Here is a 20,638-nt window from a genome sequence, read left to right as displayed (position 1 = left end):
TTTAGGAAATGTATTTGCATATCTTTAAAGCCTTGTAAAATGGAATTGAGCAAAGTTATGAAGCTGAAAACAATTTTATTGTACTTCAATTAAGCAGAAGATCTATTTTACAAGGTTTCACTTTTATAACACACATATTTTTAAAGGTCAGGGCCCTCTAGAGGGAGAAGGAGTAGAGGTAGTTGCTTCAAAATACCTTCCTGGGACATACTTTAGTCTGTAGATTCATCCCTGAAAGTTTCATTTTCCTAACCTAGACCCTTTCCAAGATAGCAAGAAGTGAATTAACTAGAATTTTACCTTAATTTATGCTGGCAAATTCTTGGTGAAAATTTGACCAAGAAGGCAAGGTTTTGTTACTACCCTCCTATTGCATCATGCTATAGTAAAGTAAGGGTGGTCCAAAAAGCCATTGCTTTTTTTGGAATGCCAAAGAAAAGTGGTGTTTCCCAAAAAGAGGTCTTTTACCTTAGGTGACCTATTGAAATTTTTACAAAACAACATTTCATCTTAATTTTCAGTTGTCAGTTTCCCTTTTTCTTGTTTTAGGCCTGCAAATGCAATTCCTTATATTTAAATAGAATTTTAAGTCATATCAATTGACTCTTTTTTTTAATTTAGGAAATGTATCTGCAGATCTTTGAAACCTCATAAACTAGGATTGAGCAAAGTTATTCTGCTGAAAATAATTTTTTGTATTTCATTTAAGTAGAAGATCCATTCTGCAATGTGTCACTTTCATATCACAAACATTTTCAAAGGTTATCAAAGGTCACTGCCTTCTAGAGGGAATAGGAGTGGAGGTAGGTAGGCTACTTGAAAGTACCTTCTGATGACTTACTTTTGTATGTAGAGCCATCTCTGAAAGTTTCATTTTCCTAACATAAGCCCTTTCCAAGATAGCAAAATGTAGCTAAACTAGAATTTTACCAAACTTTTATTTTCATTTCTTTCCTTATATTTCTAGTTTTTCCATCACATTTGTAAATATTTGTGTCTATTCTCTAAGTTTTGAAAAGAGTGAGACAGAACCTAAAAAAGACTGAGTCCCCAAACCTAAAACCCTACCATACATGACCAGGGAAATCAGGAAAGAGAGGAACCAAAAATCCCGCTACTGAAAGAAGTAGAAAAAGAAGGGGCACAAAGCCAACTATGCTAAGTTTGCTACTGTATGTAACAAACTGCACCAACTGACTAAGCAATTGCACCTGAACTTTGAGTCCAAACTTGCAGACAACTGCAGAAATAACCCCAAGAAATTCTGGAACTACATCTCAAGCAAAGATCATAACCACTGCAACATCAAATGTCTGGTGAGGGAAGACAATAGTAAGTAAGTAAAATATTTATTACCCAAAACCCCAAGAAATTCTGGAACTACATCTCAAGCAAAGATCATAACCACTGCAACATCAAATGTCTGGTGAGGGAAGACAATAGTAAGTAAGTAAAATATTTATTACCCATATTTTTCACATGGAACAAAACAGATTACAATGAAAAAACAAATAAAAGAAAAGAAAAAACAGAGAGAAATTTAAGACACAACATGGAAAAATACATAATCAAGAACTGTAGAAATGTTTAAGCCAGCGGTGGTTCCAATTTGCCTGGAAATTAGAAATCAACCAGTTTACCACAATACTGGGGCCTGCAATCATATGTTTATCAATCATATAAGTATTTCTTGTCTACAAGGGGCATTGCAGCAGGAACTTGGCAAACCTAAAATAAAGGGACCGGAGCTTGCGTTTTTGGGTGTCAGTTAATAAATTCCAAAATGGCGCAATATATAAAATATGCAGCAGTGCAACAGTGTTATACATATTGGTGAGAACTTTTGGCATAAGTGGAGTCTGCTGGTGACAATAGATCCATACGCGGTGCAGAGTTTTTTCTTGATGTGTTTGACAAGCAGTAGACAAGTTTTATTAAGGCTGCAGCCTATGGGTAAACCCAGATACATGACATGAGATGAAACGGTAATTGACTCACTACCCAGTAGGAGGTGTTCAGGCTGAGAAGGACTATTGTTGAAAGAAAGAACTGCAGATTTAGAAGTATTGAAAGCCAGGCCAATTTTTTGGTATTCATCATGCAGGATTGAGAAATTTGATTGCAGACCCCTAATAGACCAACTTAGATTTAATAGATCATCCGTGTAGCAACACATTTATATTGTAAGTAGCAACACATTTATATTCTTGGAGATACATGAAACATTTACACATGCCTGGGCATTTAAAACACTGTTATTGTACAAACTTGGGGATAATAATGAACCCTGGCGGACACCTTTCTTTACTGGAACAACCACTGATGTGATTACCTATTTTTATATGTGCTTTTAAATGGCAATACATATTGTACAGTACACTAGTGACACGGAGGTTTACACCTTGCTGGTAAGCAGCTAAAAGGGCCTGAGCATGAATTGACAAATCAAATGCTCTACTCACATCAAAAGCACCAATCACTATAGGATCACCGGATTCGTGAGAATCTGCTAGAATAGCGGCAAGACTGAAGAGAGCATGACCACAACCCAGACCCAGTCGGAAACCTAACTGGTGGTCAGGCAATCAGCACAAATATTGAATTTCTTTTGAGACTAAGATCTCTAGAATTTTACAGAGCACTGGAGCAACAGTGATTGGCCTGTACAAAGAGCATTGGTCTGTTGGTTTCCCTTTTTTAAGGATGGGTGAGAGCAAACCGACACAAAAAGAGTCAGGCACTATACCAGTGGTGAAAATAATCTGGAATAGCAGCATCAGATATTCAATAAGCATAGTAGTACCATGTAGCAGATTTAGTGTGCACAGTTCATCTACACCTCGGGAATGTTTCTTCTTCAGCTTTAAAATAGCTTCATCTACACTTCTGTAAGTAACAACAAAATCAGGGACACACTGGCTGGATAATACCAATTCTAGCTGGTTTACAAAGGGATTAGACGTATTTGGGTTGGGGCACTGAATTCATTGGAAAAGTACAATTCCCAATCTTTTTTGCTAATCAAATCATGGGGTTTTTGCAGCAACCGGTTTGCTCAACCGGGCTTTCCAGATTAGTTTTGGGTCACTTACGATTCTGGAGGAGTACTCTTCTTTTAATTTGGTACAATGAGCTTTCAGTTGCTTGTCAAATTTTCGTTTAGTCCATAAATGGATACAGTTAACAGGACCGGATTTGGGCCTATCACAATCTTGCCAGATTCTAAACCAAAACTTAGCATCATTGCAACACTTAACTAGGGCTGGATTTTGCGAGAATTTGTGAATTTCTGTTTTCATTTTAACCTGTCTGGTAGGAACTGCTTTTTTTTTTAGCTACAAGAAGCGATAGTGAAGCAACCAATCTAAGAGAAATTGCAGAGCTGCTCAACCAACAGTTTGTCTCCATCTTTACATCTGAATCAGATGACCAACTACCACCAGCACCTTTATCCAACACCACTAGTCAAATGACCAATATGATTGTAGATAAAGCTGCCATACTAAAGCAACTTTCAAACCTTGATGCCAGCAAATCTGCTGGACCAGACAACATCCATCCAAGGTTACCAGAAGAAGTTGCAAGCATCATCACTGCACCCCTTACAAACATATTCCAGCCTTTGCTTAACTCCAGCACTATTCCATCTGATTGAAAAGAGGCGCATGTGGCCCCCATTTTTAAGAAAGGGGACAAATCCAGAGCAGAGAACTACAGACCAATCAGCCTAACATCCATTGTTGCCAAGCTTCTTGAGAGAAATGTGAATGATGCAATCCATGATCATCTTACAACCCACATGATACTTTCTAATAGCCAACATGGAAACTTCATTGCAACAAGTCAGTGGAAACCAGTCTACTTGAAACTTATAACATCATCACCAAGCTTCTTGATACCTATTGACCTGATTCTCCTTGATCTAGCCAAGGTGTTTGACAAGGTCTCCCACAGAAGGCTCTGCATAAAGCTTCTCTCTGCAGGCCTGAAACAATTGATGGTCAATTGGCTCATGTCTTTTCTCACTAAATGCACACAAAAGGTCAGACTGTTTGGATCCAGTGGTCAGAAGATATACTCCAAACCTTGCAATATCATCAGTGATGTCCCACAAGGTACAGTCCTTGGCCAAACCCTCTTCTTGATTTACATCAATTATTTAGTCACCAGGGTCATCAATAATATCACACTATTTGCCAATGATTCTAAGCTTTTTGGTCTGGCACACAGCACAAGCCTCCACGCCAATCTTGACCATATCAATGATTGACTGAAGAGTGGCTACTGTCATTCAACATCAGCAAATGCTGCATCTTGCACTTTGGACCAAAGAATGAAAACACAGTGTACTCAATGTGGGATCCTGAGAAGCAAACAAGGATTGATCTTCAAACCCACAATGAAGAAAGGGACTTAGATGTACTTGTTGATAATCAGCTCAAGTTTCACTCCCACATACGAAATGTGGTTTCTAAATCTAACACAGGACTTGGCCTACTCAAGAGATTTATTACAAGCAGATCACCCAAAGTCTTTCTTAAATTTTATAAGGTCATCATAAGACTGAACCTTGACTTTGGAAACTGCATTGCTGCTCCCCAATATAAAGGCAACACAAGACTTCTTGAGGGCATGCAGAGGCATGCCACCAAGGTTATAAATGGGCTGAAAGACCTCCCCTATGATGAAAGACTAAAAAAACTCAAATTACCTACTCTGGTGTACCACTGCAGACAAGGTGACATGCTGCTTACCCATAGACTCTCTAATGACACATCTAGTCTCCTCAACCTCAATATGTCCTACCAATCCCATGCAAGAGGCCATTCAAAGAAACTTCCTAAATGCCATGTGAACACAAGAATGTGTCAAAACTTCTTCTCTGAAAGAATTGTCAATGACTCGAATTCCCTCTATGAGTCTATAGTGTCAGCAACCTCACCTATAACTTTCTAGAAGTCATTGGATAGCAAGTGGTCATGCAGGAACTTGAAATATTGCTGGCAAAATCTAGATCAGTAGCAGATGTCAGTCATCATCAGTCACAGAGCAACACAGATCCATTGGACCTTATTGCTCTGAAGTGCAAATTAAGGTAAATAAGGAAATAATTCAAAAATATTTATAGTAGGCTATTTGAAAATGGAAAAATGTGACAGAATCCATGTTTATTTTTGAAATATTTGTTTAAAATTGTACAACATTGAAGGAAGTGAAGATAAAGGTTATGCCCCTTAAAAAAAAGTTAAATAGGATTGTTCTGCATATTATGATGTAAGAATTATTTTCTTAACCTGTTTCCTTATGTATAACAAGAATCCTAGGGTCATATTGTAAATTTATAGTTGACAACATAATTTAGCTAGGATAGTAGTGAATACATCACTTGATGCCTTTTTATCCTCTCTCATAATTCAATAATTGCTTCTAAAAAAAACACTATTTTAAGCCCTTATTGAGGGTCCAATAGGTAAAACAATTCATAATAACCAAAAGTTTAAACACATGTTTTTGAAAATAAACTCTTGTGAGAAAGCATTGTAGCTGATATAGGAATGGTCATTACTATTTTCCTTACTCTTAATAGTAAAATTTAATTTTGAAAATAAATATGCATGAAGTTTTATAGAGCCTGAAACCTCTCAAACATGACAACTATGATGTACGGCAACATCAAAAGACTAGTATTGGGAGTTCTAGCTGCTCTAGTCTTATGTCATATGGTGTATTCTGTAAACCTGTGATGTATTTAGTGGCATATATTTGAACTCTTACAATTAGCCTGTTGTCACACTTGTAAAAGAGGGATGTCAGATATGCACCACATTCCAAAAAAGATCTGAAATAGCCTTGTAAAGTCTCAGAAAGGCTGCAAGGGTAGCTGGCAATTGTGCATTTCAGCAGGCCAAAACTTGAGTTAGCTTTTGACATTGCTCATTGCAAGTGCTTGTGAAGCTTCATTGCTTGCCAACCTAGGACTCTTTTTTCATTCCTTGTTTGAAGTTGAATGTCAATGCAATTTTTGGCTGTACATTGTATACCGGACATGAGAATTGTTAATTCCAAATTGTGGGGCACTGAACATATTGGAACAGCAACAGCAAATTGAACTGGAACAGCAAATTGCTATGCCATTTGCCTAAACCTAACTTAACTTTGTAGCCCATTCATAACAAGACTTAGTTATATTTGCTGGTTGAGAGAATGTAAGTCCAATTTTCCTGTACCTAAAAGGTTACCATTTCCCTAGCCTTTTCTTTTTATTAAATCACTCAATCAATAAATCCTAGTCTATATGGACATTGTTTGTTCTTTCTTGTTCTGTCTATGATCTGAATAGAAGACTGGCTTTTTAGGCCTGTTGCTAGATTTTTCCTGCAAAATGCTCAACTTGTCTATGGCTCTTCTGTCTTCATTGTATTTAGATCTTCTTAATGGTGATTGCTCATTCAGTGTTAGTTCTGCCATGTATATAAGGGTGTATTGTTAAAGTCGTCATTGTCTAACATGACCTGTTGCTTCAAGAAACAATGCAAAACCTATTGCATTTCTAATTTAGGCTTAGATAGATAATTTATTAATGACTGAACTGGAAACCTGGAAATTTCCCATCTACAACTACAAAAATTTTTAAATGACACTAAAAAAAGAGAAATAAACACAACAAAAACACAGAAAGGAAAAAAAGAAAAAAAAACTACCTATATAATAAGTGTATTGCTTTAGAAGTTAATTGTAAGTGGTAAACTTTCTCTACCCCTGTTTACCCCTTAACAGGAGTAAACAGGGGTAGATTGAGAGGTAGCTTTAAGGATTAAACTTGTCATACGTTTATAGCTTGGTCTATTTCTGGCTGAGAAAACAGGGGATAAATATCTTCAATACTAACCAACAAAATAGCATTGAAAGCACTCCAGTTGGTAAAGTTAAAATTAGAATTAGCAATAGGGACATGTTCACTAGGACTAAACAATAACTTAAAACGAATGTACTTAGGGTCTGATAGGGAAGGTAATCCTCAACTGCATGCCAGTTTTACAGATAATACATAAGTTTTTCATTTGTTAGAGTCAAATCAGGACTGGAATACAAATCAGGACCATAAGTGGGTGAATCCAAGTCATTTAATACTTTGTAAGAGCTACTTGAGATGAAGTCCTCCAGTTCTTTACCTTTTGCATCAGTAGAAGCATTGGATAGCCTAAGTGGGCTTTTTGCATTGAATTTACCACTGAAGTTTTAAGCAGTCTTTAGCAGACAGCTGATTATTTAAAGAACTTTAAGGGGGGGGGGGGGCAATAAAGTGAAGCTATTGCTAGATGTCTGTTTTTTAAATAGACTGAGATAGTAACACATTCATTATTTGATTGTTCATAATGCAAGTAATTTTTGAGTGACTTTCTTTCAAGTATTGTAAGAAAGAGTGTAGAACTGTGTAAAATTTCTTTTCTCTGTCATACTTGGAGAAAGCTCTAAACTGATCCAAAACACCAGAAATTTTTCCAAACTTGCTGATATATGGCTCTTGAAGTAACACTATGTCCAGATTTAATTCTAAGAGATATTACTGTAACTGTGAAGATTCCGCAAAAGAATGTTGTAGGTTGATTTGCAGGAATTTTAAAGAGGTAGAGATATGAATGTTGGTCATAAATTAAAGAGAAGCGTATATTTTTAGATAGCATCTCTTTAATTTGACAGGTGGCAGGGCATTTAGACTATTGAAAGGAGGCATGCGGTTTGCATGTTCTTTTTATGGCAAGATGCACAAGATGGGTGGCTGGAAAAGGTCTTGGGGCAATTTTCATAAATATGGTTCCCCTTACACCAGGTACAAGCTTGAGACCCTTTACACTTGTATGTTCTATGACCATACTTACATCACTTTGTACAGCAAGTCAAGTTAATATAGTCCTCACAGCAGGCCATCAAAAAATCTCTTATGATGCCACGTTGATGGAAATTTGAAACCAAATCTTTGGACTAATTTCCAATAGTACCCTGTGAGACTGCCTTTCCTTAAAAGCAGTTACTATATTTAACCTTTCACCATTTTTGACTAGATCTGCAATTGCTTGGTTTGATTCTTTAATATGCTCAATGTAATTGTTGGCTTCACCAAGATCAGGAAGATCATTTAAAATCATTTTGAGTGATCTTTTCTTCTTCTTTTTTTATTCTTTTGGAGCAAATTTTATGGTCTTGGATTTACTGGAAAACGCCAACATTGTTGTTTCGAGTTCTCGCCAGGATTTCATCTCCAGGATTATTTTATCATTTCGGCTGGACAACACATTCTTAGCACAATTTTTTTTAGAATCCTCACTAATGGCTTTCATAATTTTGTGCATTACAGAGTCTGCTCTTTGTTGTGATTTGAACATAGCTGTATTCTCAGCACTATGGGCTCTTTATGTGGGCTCTAGAATAATGCTATAAGATTCCTTGCCTTTAACAGCACTAGAATATGATTTTATTGGGTTCATTGGAGGGACAGTCAGAGGAGTTTGAGATAGCTTGGTTATTGCCATTTGTAGGGTATCTATTCGTTTCAATTGTTCATTTTCTCTCCTTAGCAAACTAGCATTTTCTTCACTGAATGAGTGACACAAGAATTGTCAGCAGGGTTGCCACCTGAAGAAAAAAATCACTAAATTCTTTTAAAAAAAACACTAAATCAGCACATAAATCACTAGATTATTGACTATAAATCTCTAGAAACCACTGGAATTATAATACTCTTCATTATTGTAGTTAATAATTGTTTGTTTTTTTTTACCATGTTCTTTGCAGGCGCAGTTGCAGGAAGAGGGTAAACTTACCCCTCTAGATGTGGAAAAATATATTTAGATTGATATTTTGTATTTCTCAAGCGGAAATTACCCTTGAAATTTCTTCCTCCCATTGTTTCCCTGAATTTCAACCCTTGGCTTATACACTGATCACAGAAAATTGATTGTCGGTGATCTAATCAAAATATTTGCTTTTTCTTTTGAATTTTTTATACCCTGATCACAGAAAATTGTTTATTGGTGATCTAATCGAAACATTTGCTTTTTCTTTTTAATTCTTTCCCTTGTTAATCCAAAACTCCAGTTTTTTTCCCAAAAAATGTAGAAACTATTTTCTTTTTATTCTAGTTGAGCTAATATAATTACTGGGACACCAGCGACAATTTTGAAAATGGCCTTTTTATATTTTCGTGGAAAAAGTGTGTCCCACCCTTCATAATTATCTCATTTAATACAACCCTCTTAAGGGGGTTTTAAATTTAATCTTATTTTATTAAAAAAGAGGTTCTTGTTAATTAAATGGAACACATGCAAGAAGTAAAGTTATGTCAATCCTAATGAAATATACGAAAATGTGATGAAAATAATGTACTTCAATAACATAATTTGGGATAAATATTTGCACATTAGAGGAATGTGAGGGTAAAGCAACTTAACCTTACCTTGCCCCCACACTCCTATGTGCAAATATATAGCCCAAATTATACAACTCCAATGTATTCTAGCATCCTTTACTTGTCTTTGTGGCTATGAAACTAGTTTTCATAGATCGTACATGATCCGTATCATAGTTAGCATATTTTAATCCCCAGATCTATCCTTGGGGGCTGTGTGGGTCATGTTAAACCTGAAGGTATAGTTTTTGAACCTTTCAACTATGCTTAACTTTTTATCGAACCATTTTTTGGGCGAAAAGGGACGTGGGAGTAGCTTCTTGTATGATTTATTTGATTGAATCATGAATCTAAACGTTATATCGTGTAAAATCTCTACCTAGAAGAAAATCACTAGGCAACATAAAAAATCACTAGAAATAGTGATAAATCACTAGGGGTGGCAACCCTGATTGTAATTTGTCACAGATTTAAATGGTGTTCATTTTTCCACCAGGTATTTTTTTTCTAAAGCGTCTTTAAGGGTGGCTAATGATTTAGCAGTATTATCAATTTCCGGCAATCCAATCAGTTCATCATTAGAAGAAAAAATTGCAGCTTTAGGGTTGCTCATGACATCAAAGAAACACACTAGCTCAGCTTTGGATCTGATATTAACAGCGAGGGTTATATTTAGACTTCAGACAAAAACAAATGAGAAAATTGAAAATTGAATTGAAATATAAGTTTATAAATGGGGCTGCTGGAAAATAACAGGGATCCATCAGTGAAATATGATAAAAATTTTGGGTATACCTATCTACTTCAGAAGTGCACTTTTTAAAAGACACAATCGAATATCATTATTTATCTCAATTGTCTCAGAAGTTTCCAGTTTGAAGCCTAAACTGAAGTGATACTCCCCAATTTAGCCATCTCTGTAGAAATTTTATAGTCTTCATATTTCTCAAAACGAAAATCTATAGAAGATAACTTTGAAGTATAAGTAGGAGTCAATAGACTGGGTAGCCTTTGTATTTGCTTCAATTTTTACTTCATTAGTTTGGATTTAATTTTTGAATGTCTAACTTTAAGAAAACAAGAGTGTTATATTGTCCCTAAGATCAAATGGAGGATCTTAAAATTGAATCCAGGTCTTTAAAGTCCTCTATTTTCTTTGGTTAAAAGGTTGGTCTTCTGGTGGCTGATAAAAGTGGTGGATAGGTGGTCTTCCATCTGTATTTTGTCTTGAATTAGCATCTTTGGAATTTATTATTTGTTTGACTAAGACAATTGTGTTGCAGGCTGAGAAATCACTATCTTGACAGTGTAGACTGGCTAATAACACAGTGGAGTGACCCCCTTTATCTGTGGAGTCAGTAAGCTAGCAGGTAGTTGGGTTTAGTTGGTTTGTTACTCAGAGAGTGTTTTTCAGGGTGTCCTTGTGTTGCATAGAAAGGGTCAAGAAAGGCACTATAAACTAATAACCAGGAGAATTGTTTCAGAAGAAAATGCTGTTCCTTGGACATACAATAAATTGGAAACAACTTTTGGAATCTTGGATTCACAACAATCAAACAGTTTATGGTAATGAACTGTAAGTAAGGAGCAACTTCACCAAGCATTCACCAAAGCTCTAAAAAATGGAATTTTGATAACAGATGATGCATCAAAATAATTAGCTTTTATGTTGATTTCAAATAAATAAAATTCATTAAATTTAATGTTACCCGTCGAAAGCTACAAATCTGTTTTCAAATTGGAAGATCTTCGGCAATATATTAAGTTTTTTTTTCTTTGAATTCAATGGGAATTCTTGGCACAAGTTAGAATAAGAAAATGCTTGGGAAAATGTAGTCTACATGCTGTGTTTTGTTTTAGGATTACCATATCTGTGTTTGAAATGGCAATTTGAGTCCTATTTTTGTAGTCAGTATCTTCTAAAACTTGCAGAACAACTTAAGGGGGTAAGTAAAACTTGAAAGAATACCAATTTTAGGGGTAAGTCAAACTTAAAAGGAATAAAAGTTACTATGAATAAATAGGTCAAGCCTCAAAAAACAAATTAAAATGAATTATCATCTGAAACTTAAAAAAAGATGCTACTATGGCTGAATCATAAAAGGAAATCACCAGAAATAATAGCCCGAGTAATATATTTGTGAAAATGATGATATTACTTTGTCTATTATAAATGTGAATAAACATGTTTAGGAGGCAGGAGCTATTTCACAGGAATGTCTAAGGTTCCTTCTAAAGGTTTTGCCTTTTAAAAGAGTGGCTTGAATGAAAATTCGTGAGATTTTCTATTGTTCTTTCTAGGAGTTGTTCTCGTAGGTCTAGGAGTCAATTAATCATTATCATCCGTGTGGAAGCAACAACTGTATGTAGGAAATTATCAGAAGGCAAAGAAAATATATGTGTTAGCTTGGCTCGAAAATTTCTTTATTAAGTTTATTCTTTTTAAATGTTTCCCAAAAATCTTTTTTTTAGAAAATTAAAAAGTAACATTAAAACCTAAAAGGAACAAAAAAAATTGTATAATAAGTCAAGCTAAACAAATAGAAATTAAGGACAATTAATAAATTAAACAGGTTAAACTTAATTGAAAATAAGCATATATTTTGAGCATCTTTTTTGTATTATAATCATCAAAAACAAAATTCGTCCATCTAGATTCAATCAATTTCATAGGAATCAGCAAAAAGTTATCAGAAGAAATACATTTGACAATTAATTTAGTTTATTGTTTTAAAAGAGCTTTTTTTGTAGCTATATTTTTCCCTTTTAATTCATTTTGCTCATCAATGTAGAACGTTGGCTGCAAAGTAAAGAATTTATATATCATTTGGTGGATTTCAGACCCATTTGTCTAGTTTTCACTAAGCTGCAAATGGCACTCTTTATTTCACGTGGTTTTATGGGGGTTGTGGCTAGCGTTGTAAAATTACGGTAAAATAAAAACTCGGTAAGTAAAATTGTTAAAATTAGTAAAATAAGATAAAATTGGTAAAATAAGGTACTCCCTAGGAAATACAGGGTAAAATTGGTATTTTAGAGGTACCCTGTAGCTATAAGACAAGTTGAGCATTTCTTTTTAAGCATCACTAACAGTTTTTAATGGAATTTTTTATACTTATCTGTTATTGTGCTGACCTTAAATTCTTCATCTAAGTATAACCGGGAAAAACCTATGATACAGATCGCATTCATTCAATTTATATCGCAAACTAAATGAATTTCACACATGATCAGAAAAATCAGTTCTACTTAGGTTCTACTTAGATGAAGAATTCGAGGTCGGGGCTATAAGAGATAAGTACCAAATTTTTGAATGATTCTGATTTTACTGGGCGTAAAAAAAGGTAATGCCTTCATCTAGTCTCATCAGTTCAATTAACCGTCTAGCTTATCCCTTTGGTAATCTTGTGTCTAGGGTAATACCTCTTGGACAGTGCCTGATTTCGGGCATCCATTTTGTGACAAAAAAAAAATATATTTACCATTGTTTTGGAGTAAAATCAAATTAGTCACTTTTTTCTGTATTTAAACCTAAGAAATTACAAAAAAATTACATTTACCATTGTTTGGGAGTAAAATCAAATTAGTCTTTTTTTATTATATTTAAGCATAAGAAATGTTATCCTAACAGCCTTACATATTTAAATAGCCGTATTCAGCCATATTCCTCATATCATATACATATTATTTTTCGTTTTTTTTTTTATAAAAGTACCAAATATAAGTAAAATAGAGGTTTGTAACTCTTTGATGATTTTGATCAAGTAAGCACCGGATCATAATAGCAGAACATTCAGTCACTTTCACAGTCATTAAGACTGTTAGAAGGATTTGCTTGCAAATCTAGCTCCTCTCCTTTAAACTTAGACTCTGATTCAGGTAACCATGCCTGTTCTGAAGCCCCTCCCCCCCCCCCCAACGAATGTTCTGGACACGACCCTTAGGATTATATATCAATTTTTCCATCCACTCTCCCGTCGTCTCTCCCCTAGAGCTAATTCTGTATTTATCAGAAGATTCTTTCAAAACAACTGCTGAAACACAAGGGCCATTAAACTAGGATAAGAATTTTTTTTATACACTGCAGCAAGTAACAACTCATTCGGCAGGAATTGGTTGAAAATGAGGCTAAATCTTAGAAAAGAGCACTGTAACTTTCCATTTCCAATTGAGTGAGCCCCCTCCAAAGCTTATTCGATCACTCCTTTCACCAGAAGTGCCTCTGGGAAAAAATATTTACTATAGGTATTGCAGTACCCTGACTAAAACAGGAGAGTAGAAATTTCAATTCCCCTTCTAGTGAAAATCCTGAATTGTCCAAAGGGAAAATAGGGGGATTTTCAGTGGGGGGAGGAGAATATTCTGATGAGGGTATTTTCTAGGGGGGCAAACGCTGGCTCCCCGGAAAAAGACGACATTATCACAAGATTTCTCTGAGATGCAAAATTTAAAATGAAAATGAGGATATTGATTCTGCTTTGGCCATCTAAATTGCTGAAAATCCAGATCATGTAGTTCTTTTTGATAAGAAATTTAATATTTGAAGCGAATGGCTTTCCATATTCTTTTAGGAAGGCAATTAAAATTAAAAAAAATCCATGAATAGAGACCCTGCTTCAAACAGGAGCCAAGAGCTCATATGGCACTTGTGACGTGGTCGGGAGAGCCAAGAGCCTTCAGCCCTCCAGATGGTCGAATCGGGGAAACGACTGTTATCAAGTCAATTCGTGCAGGTCCCTGACACGCCTACCAATTTTCATCGTCCTAGCACGTACAGAAGCACCGAACTCGCTAAAGCACTGGAAATCCCCCCAACTCCCCCAAAGAGAACGGATCCGGTCTATTTATGTAAATCACGTATCTAGGACGTGTGCTTATTCTTCCCACTAAGTTTCATCCCGATCTCTCCACTCTAAGCGTTTTCCAGTTAAGATTACCAGTTTCCTCCTCAAGCTCCCACCAATGTCACCGGATCCGGCCGGGTTTAAAAGCAAGAGCTCTGAGACGACACGAGGTCCTTCTAAATATAAAATTTCATTAAGATCCGATAACCCGTTCGTAAGTTAATAATACCTCATTTTTTTAATTTTTTCGAATTAACCATCCTTCCACTCCCCCCCCCCATATGGTTGAATCGGGGAAGAGACTATTTCTAATTTATTCTAGTCTGGTCCCTGATACGCCTGCCAACTTTCAGCGATCGCTATATTGATAACGTATCTAGTTTCGTATCTTCTTCATGTAAAAATTGAGGTGGTTCAGGATTCGACCCTGAGACCTCTCACACCCTAAGCAAGAATCATACCCCTGGACCAGCAAGCCACACTTAAGAAGTACAATCATTTCTTTTATTGGCAAATGAAATTCTTCTCAGCTATCTCGTTCGCTCGCCCCCCCCCCTTCCAGATGGTTGAATTAGGGAAGAGACTATTTCGAATTTAATCTGGTCTGGTCCCTGATACGCCTGCCAGCTTTCATCGTCCTAGCTTATCTGGAAGTGCCCGAACTAGCAAAACCGGGACCGACAGACAGACAGACAGAAATTGCATTTGCTATATGTCACTTGGTAAATACCAAGTGACATAATAAAGATACTGGAAATATTCCTATAAACCCAGTTTATAATAACTTAAAATTAAAGGATTCAAATAGTATTTTTCCTAAGTTTAAATTAAGATCATCTGACCACACTTTTAATGAAGATTAGGTCAGTAGACAAGCTAAGTCAATCACTAATCAGATAATTCTTGCCCGGTCAAATTGTTGAAAAGTCTTTCATTTATTCTGGCTTGGTTTTTGGGTTTGTTCGATTCTGTCTTTCTCCTGCTCTGTTAGAGTTAATTCAAAAGGTTAATTTTCTTTCCTTTTTCTGAGCACTGAAGACGGCTGGGCAGAAGTCCCTGATGAAATATCTGCCGTTATAATTTTCTCTTCTTTTGTGAACATTAGTTCACAGAACTAATGTAAGTAGTTCACAGGATTAATGTAATTTTATTTCAGCTAATATTTCACCATTTGAAAATTTTAATTACCTTTACTATAATACACTTTACCGTTCTGACAACAAGAGATCCAAGCCAGACTGTCGGCCTTTTAAACCGTGGAACACAGCTATACACAAAACAAAATCGCATTCAATCCTTTTTCTGCCAGTCTCTTCGCGCTTTTATGCTTTGAAAACTGCAAGGCGTCGTAAAATATATCAGTAAAATATGTAAGATACCGGTAAAATATGTAAAATACCGGTAAAATAGGTAAAATATCAATTTTACGGGGTCATTGCCTCGCTACCATATGTATTGAAAACATTTGTATTGCTCCAATTCAAGTGATGTACAATATGTTTTCCTTTCTGCTAAAAATTGATGTCAAGTGTGGTTCTAGGATTTGTTGAGGCATGTTATACCGTAAGCCATGCAATGCTATGATCAAGAGTTCCTGTCATAAGGAGACATCTTGACAACAAAAGAATGGCTTTGGGCCAAAGTGCACAGCATTAAAGCTGTCAGGCTAATGGGCAGTAGACTAAAGGAGATAGACCAAAGTTGGTATTCTACATTTTTTGTGTTGGTATGCTTCTTTTTTTTTAAATCTTAATCACGTATTAATTTCAGGAATGGGAAGATAGTGATAGACGACTGGCAAGATTTACTGACAAGCCTAAGCAAATTAATGAAAAGTTTGCAATCAATCTAATTGCTGAGGTGCCACCCAAAATAGTGAAGGAAAGGATAGTTTCGTGTAATGGAGGTGGTGGAGCCCTTGGTCACCCTAAAGTATTCATAAACCTTGTAAGCTTTTAGGTGTTATTTTATAGTATCACTGTTCCAGTCTTTACAAGATGAATGCATATATTCAGAATTGTCTTATGTTTGTTAAAATAGCTTCAAAATTTTTCTGTTTTCCAAAAAAATTGGAACTTTGAACTACCATATTTTATAATTGTACAACTCAACATTTTTTAACCGTAGTGTGTTCAAACATCTCCGGGATCTAACAGATTATAAAACTCTCGTTTTGGGACCTATCCTATCCAGGGGTTGGACACTTCTTTCTGATGAAGGTTCCTGTCTTGAGCAGTGGAAGGACCACTTCTGCTTCTTCCTAAATAATGCCAGCCCGTCTGTCCCTCCAAATGATAGTCCTACCCAGTCTAGCAGTCAAAAAATTGAAGCAGATTTTCCTCTAGATGAGCCCTTCAGCCCCTCAGAAGTCGAAAATGCAGTTAAAAGGCTCAAGAATAATAAAACCGCCGGTATCTGTGGCTTAAGCTCTGAACTGCTGAAATATCCAGGCCCTGCAATGCTTCTGTTCCTCTATACTCTATACTCTGTTCTCTATAATTTGGCAAACTGAGATAATCCCCGAAGATTGGCGGAAGGGTGTCAGTATCCCATTATGGAAGAGGAAAGGCTCTACAAGAAATTGCTCGAGTTACCATGAATAACTTTGCTGTCAGTTCCCGGAAAACTTTTCACAATGTTCCTTCTGGATTTATGTCAGAATATTATTCGTACAATTCGGTGACTGGAGGGAGCTGGTTTCATTCTGGACCATTCAACCATCAAACAGATTTTCACGAGTCAACTGATAAAAGAAAAAGCTTCAGAGTTCTGATGTAAGGCTTTTTTTGCCTTCGTTGACTTCTGTGCCGCGTTCAACTCAGTGAACCTAGAAGCTCTTTGGTGGATTCTATAGTCGACTTCACCCGCAAAGACGATCTTTGACTTTGACCCTACAGAAGCCAGTAGGAAGCGACCTCGCGGCTGACCAAAGAAATAATGGTTCGAAAGCCTGTTCGTGTTTCTGGCGATGACAAACATCAGACCAAGCGAAGCACAAACGTTTGCACTGGACCGAAGCGAAGGAAGGAGGCAGACATCACTGTCCACGCCGAGCAGCACCCGGCAGGAGACCTAAGTCAGGTCAAGTCAACATTTTTACTGTAAATACAAATATTTTGGAAGGAAATGAATTAGCAATTTATAATTTGTGGAAACTAAGTAAAAACACCTTTAGTGTTTTTTATGCAAATATTGAAGACCTAGCTTCATTACTTTATGTCTTGTGTTAAACAACAAAACAAAATTAATTCCTTGCAAAAGGCTATAGAAAATTTCTCTGTTTGAGTGAGGGGCTCCGATTCTTTGTAGCAGGTTTAATAAAGAATTCTAATTCTTCTATCTAGACTGTGAATTTTTTCAATTCTCTCCTGTGGAGGGGTAAGATTACTTATATCTGGGAAGCTTAAAATATTTGTTTTCATCATGCTGTATTCAAAAAGAGTATTCTGTTTTAGTAACAGAACAGTAAATTAGTGTTGTGTGAATTTTCTGTGTCTTAAGATTTCCATTTTTTTTTTTTTAAGTCTTGCACTGATCTCATTTATTTTGTCTAATACAATGAATAAAAACTGCATATGGTTAAAATTCAGTTGTTTGAGTAAAATACACATGATTAGGACGAGAAACTACTATAGTTTCATACTTCTTAGGTTTGTTTTTGATAGGCTTACAACTTCTGTAAAATTGTGTCAATTTGAAATATTCCATGATTTGAAGTGGACAACATAACCTCCCTTACTCTCTTTCTCTCCATCCCCCCTCTCTCTCTCTTCCTCTCTCCCTCCCTCTCTCTCTCTCTCTTTCCCTCTCTGTTTCTCTTTTTTGAATGTAAAGCTCTGTGGTAATATTTGGTTAAGCAAATAGCCCATGTTAGTCCTATGCAAATAAGTTAATTATGTAAAGGGCTTCTTTTATTATTTTTTCTTTCAGGATAAGCCTGGCCCTAAAGCATGTGGGTACTGTGGTTTGAGGTTTGTTAAAGAAGAAGATCACCATCATTGATGTTAATCAAATTTAGTTTGTGGTTATTTCTGTGCTTGAAACTAAACATGTAAATAAATCCACTGTTTTCTTTTGTTTTATTTTTGTTTGGCGTGCAGTTTAATGAACAGATTAATGAAAAGAATTGTAACTATGTTATATATAGGCTTGTTTAATTGATAGTAACATTCTGGCTAATTAGTTTAATTGTAGGCTACTGCTATTCTATCGGTTTTATTCTGTACTGAGGACGGTCAAGCGGAGGTCTTGACCAAAATATTTGTGTTATAGTCCATATTTTTCACTGGCGTGTATTATCCTCGTCCCTCTCTTCTTTACTATTATTTTCGTTTTAATATGGAGCTTTCAGGGCATGATGAGGGAAATGTTAAATTGACCAAAAGTCATTATGTTGATTCTACTGCTACAACTACTACTACGACTACTACTAAGCTTGTGGGTATTATGGTGAAATTCTAATGAAATGTTGAGGTGGAGGTTGAGCTAAATCATAAACCCCATTTGGATGTTGGTTGTCAAAAGGGCGTGTCAGCAATATCTTAGTAAAGGCTTAGAGTATTAAGTTGAAGTTTTTAGACGATGTTGAGAGGAATGTTGAACTAACCAAAAGGCAATATGTGCATGCTTTGTACTACTGTTACTATTACAACTAAAAAACTTTACTACAAAACTTTCCCTGCATGTTGAAGGGGATGTTGAACTAAACAAAAGGCACTATGTACATACTACTGCTACTAGTTTCAATACTTTAATCACTGCTAAGGCTATTAACGTACTGATGAGCAGACGATTTATGAAACTTACTAAAGGGGGAGTTAAGGGTTAAGGGTTCTGGAATATAACTATTACAATAGTACCTGCTCTACTCAAGAAGTGGCACCAAAACTGTTGTTTCAGTTGCTACATTGCACTTACGAATAGTTGAATTAATAATATAGAAAAAAAACACGTTGATATGGGCAATAGCTTTCAAATGAGCCATTAAACATAACTCGTATGAGTTCTGCCAGCCCAATAGCCCCAGCTTTCCAATTGAGACTTGCCACCAAAAGTGCCAATTTAGTGCCATTTGGAACTTGCATATGGTGCAAATTATAAGAAGAACGAAGATATGAGCTTTATCTTTGATATGAGCTATAAAAAATCTGTCTACGATGTTCTGGTAGCCTGCTAGTGCCACCCCTTGAGAAATGGCACAACAAGTGCCATTTTAGTGTCATATGGCACTTGCAGATAGTAGAATTTATAAAAAGCACGTAGATATGAGCCTTGGGGAAAAAAGAAAAAAAGAAACGGGAGACAGATCAGTGCTACCAATGCAAAAAAGTGATTTTCCTTGTTGTTCAAGGAATGGGACTGTAATTAGCCTGTGTAAGGTTTTCGACCATGCTGATTCCAATGGTACACTTTTCATTTTGATCTGACGTCATTTTTGAGGGATATCAGGCCTATTTTCGAAATCACTATAAATTTCTTTTTGCAATAAACTTTACTTTTAAGACGAATCAAAATAGTAGTTCCAATTATTAGCAGTAGCTGCAACCATGATTCAAGTTTCTTATATATCATGTTATTATAACTGCAATTGTGAAAGTATTACGTTTCAGAGGGCAAAATGATATATCTCAATTTCCTTTGTCTGGTCTGGTTTTTGATGGATAGTAATAAATTATTATAAAGAAAACTGGCCTGTTTCTGTGGATTAATTTGAAAAAATAAAGTTTTTCGAGGGAAGAAAAAAGTGAAGTTGAAACGTAAAATGAAAAAAAATTTATTAATTCCAAGCCTATCTAACGTTTATCAGTAAAACTTTTGCAAATGAATCAACTAGCGATATTTTCCTATGTTTTTAGGATTAAAGAAAACTAGCTCTTTACTGAAGACATAAAAGCCAAGTATAAAAAACAAGAATATTGATTTAGGGGGTCAAAAGTAAATACGTAGCCTCGCAACAACAAACTAATCTATAATGTTTTTCAAAGTCTTACCGGAGCTGTGATATCAGTAACTTTCAGTATGCAATTAAAATTATCTTAAAAACTTAGGTATAAAAATAATATATTTAATTCATTAAACAGCATACAAAATTTTGGATTGATTTATCAGGTAAAGTCTTGGTTTTACCTAGTATTACTCGAAATGAAGAACTTATCAGCCGTAATGTGAACTCTGGAAATCCAGTCATTTCTCTCTATAAAATGGATAATTTTAACTTGTCATACAAGTTCTAAAGACAGTCTGTGGTCCTAACACTAATAAGATTCCTACACTTCGAACTAGTCATGAAATGTCGTTTTCAGATTCGAGACAACAGTCAATCGTTGAACTGAGCTCATTGTGTAGAAGTGATGGTAGGTAGGTAGGTAAGTTTTATTTTATCCACAAT

The 20,638-nt window shown here is 35.7% G+C and overlaps 1 protein-coding gene across 1 annotated transcript in view; it reads left to right on the top strand.

Moving 5' to 3' along the window:
• LOC136034289 (NADH dehydrogenase [ubiquinone] iron-sulfur protein 6, mitochondrial-like) overlaps window positions 1–18,332 on the top strand; it is a 19,153-nt gene extending 821 nt beyond the window's left edge. Inside the window, exons 3-4 of the mRNA XM_065715428.1 lie at window positions 16,021–16,197; window positions 18,181–18,332. Of these exons, the coding sequence (XP_065571500.1) occupies window positions 16,021–16,197; window positions 18,181–18,252 (249 nt within the window). The 3' untranslated portion in view covers window positions 18,253–18,332. The remainder of the gene's footprint in view (window positions 1–16,020; window positions 16,198–18,180) is intronic.
• Window positions 18,333–20,638: the final 2,306 nt, after the last annotated feature.

Source organism: Artemia franciscana, chromosome 13 (assembly GCF_032884065.1).
Source record: "Artemia franciscana chromosome 13, ASM3288406v1, whole genome shotgun sequence".
In the NCBI taxonomy this organism is placed as follows: domain Eukaryota; kingdom Metazoa; phylum Arthropoda; class Branchiopoda; order Anostraca; family Artemiidae; genus Artemia; species Artemia franciscana.
This window is presented reverse-complemented; position numbering and strand designations above follow the sequence as displayed.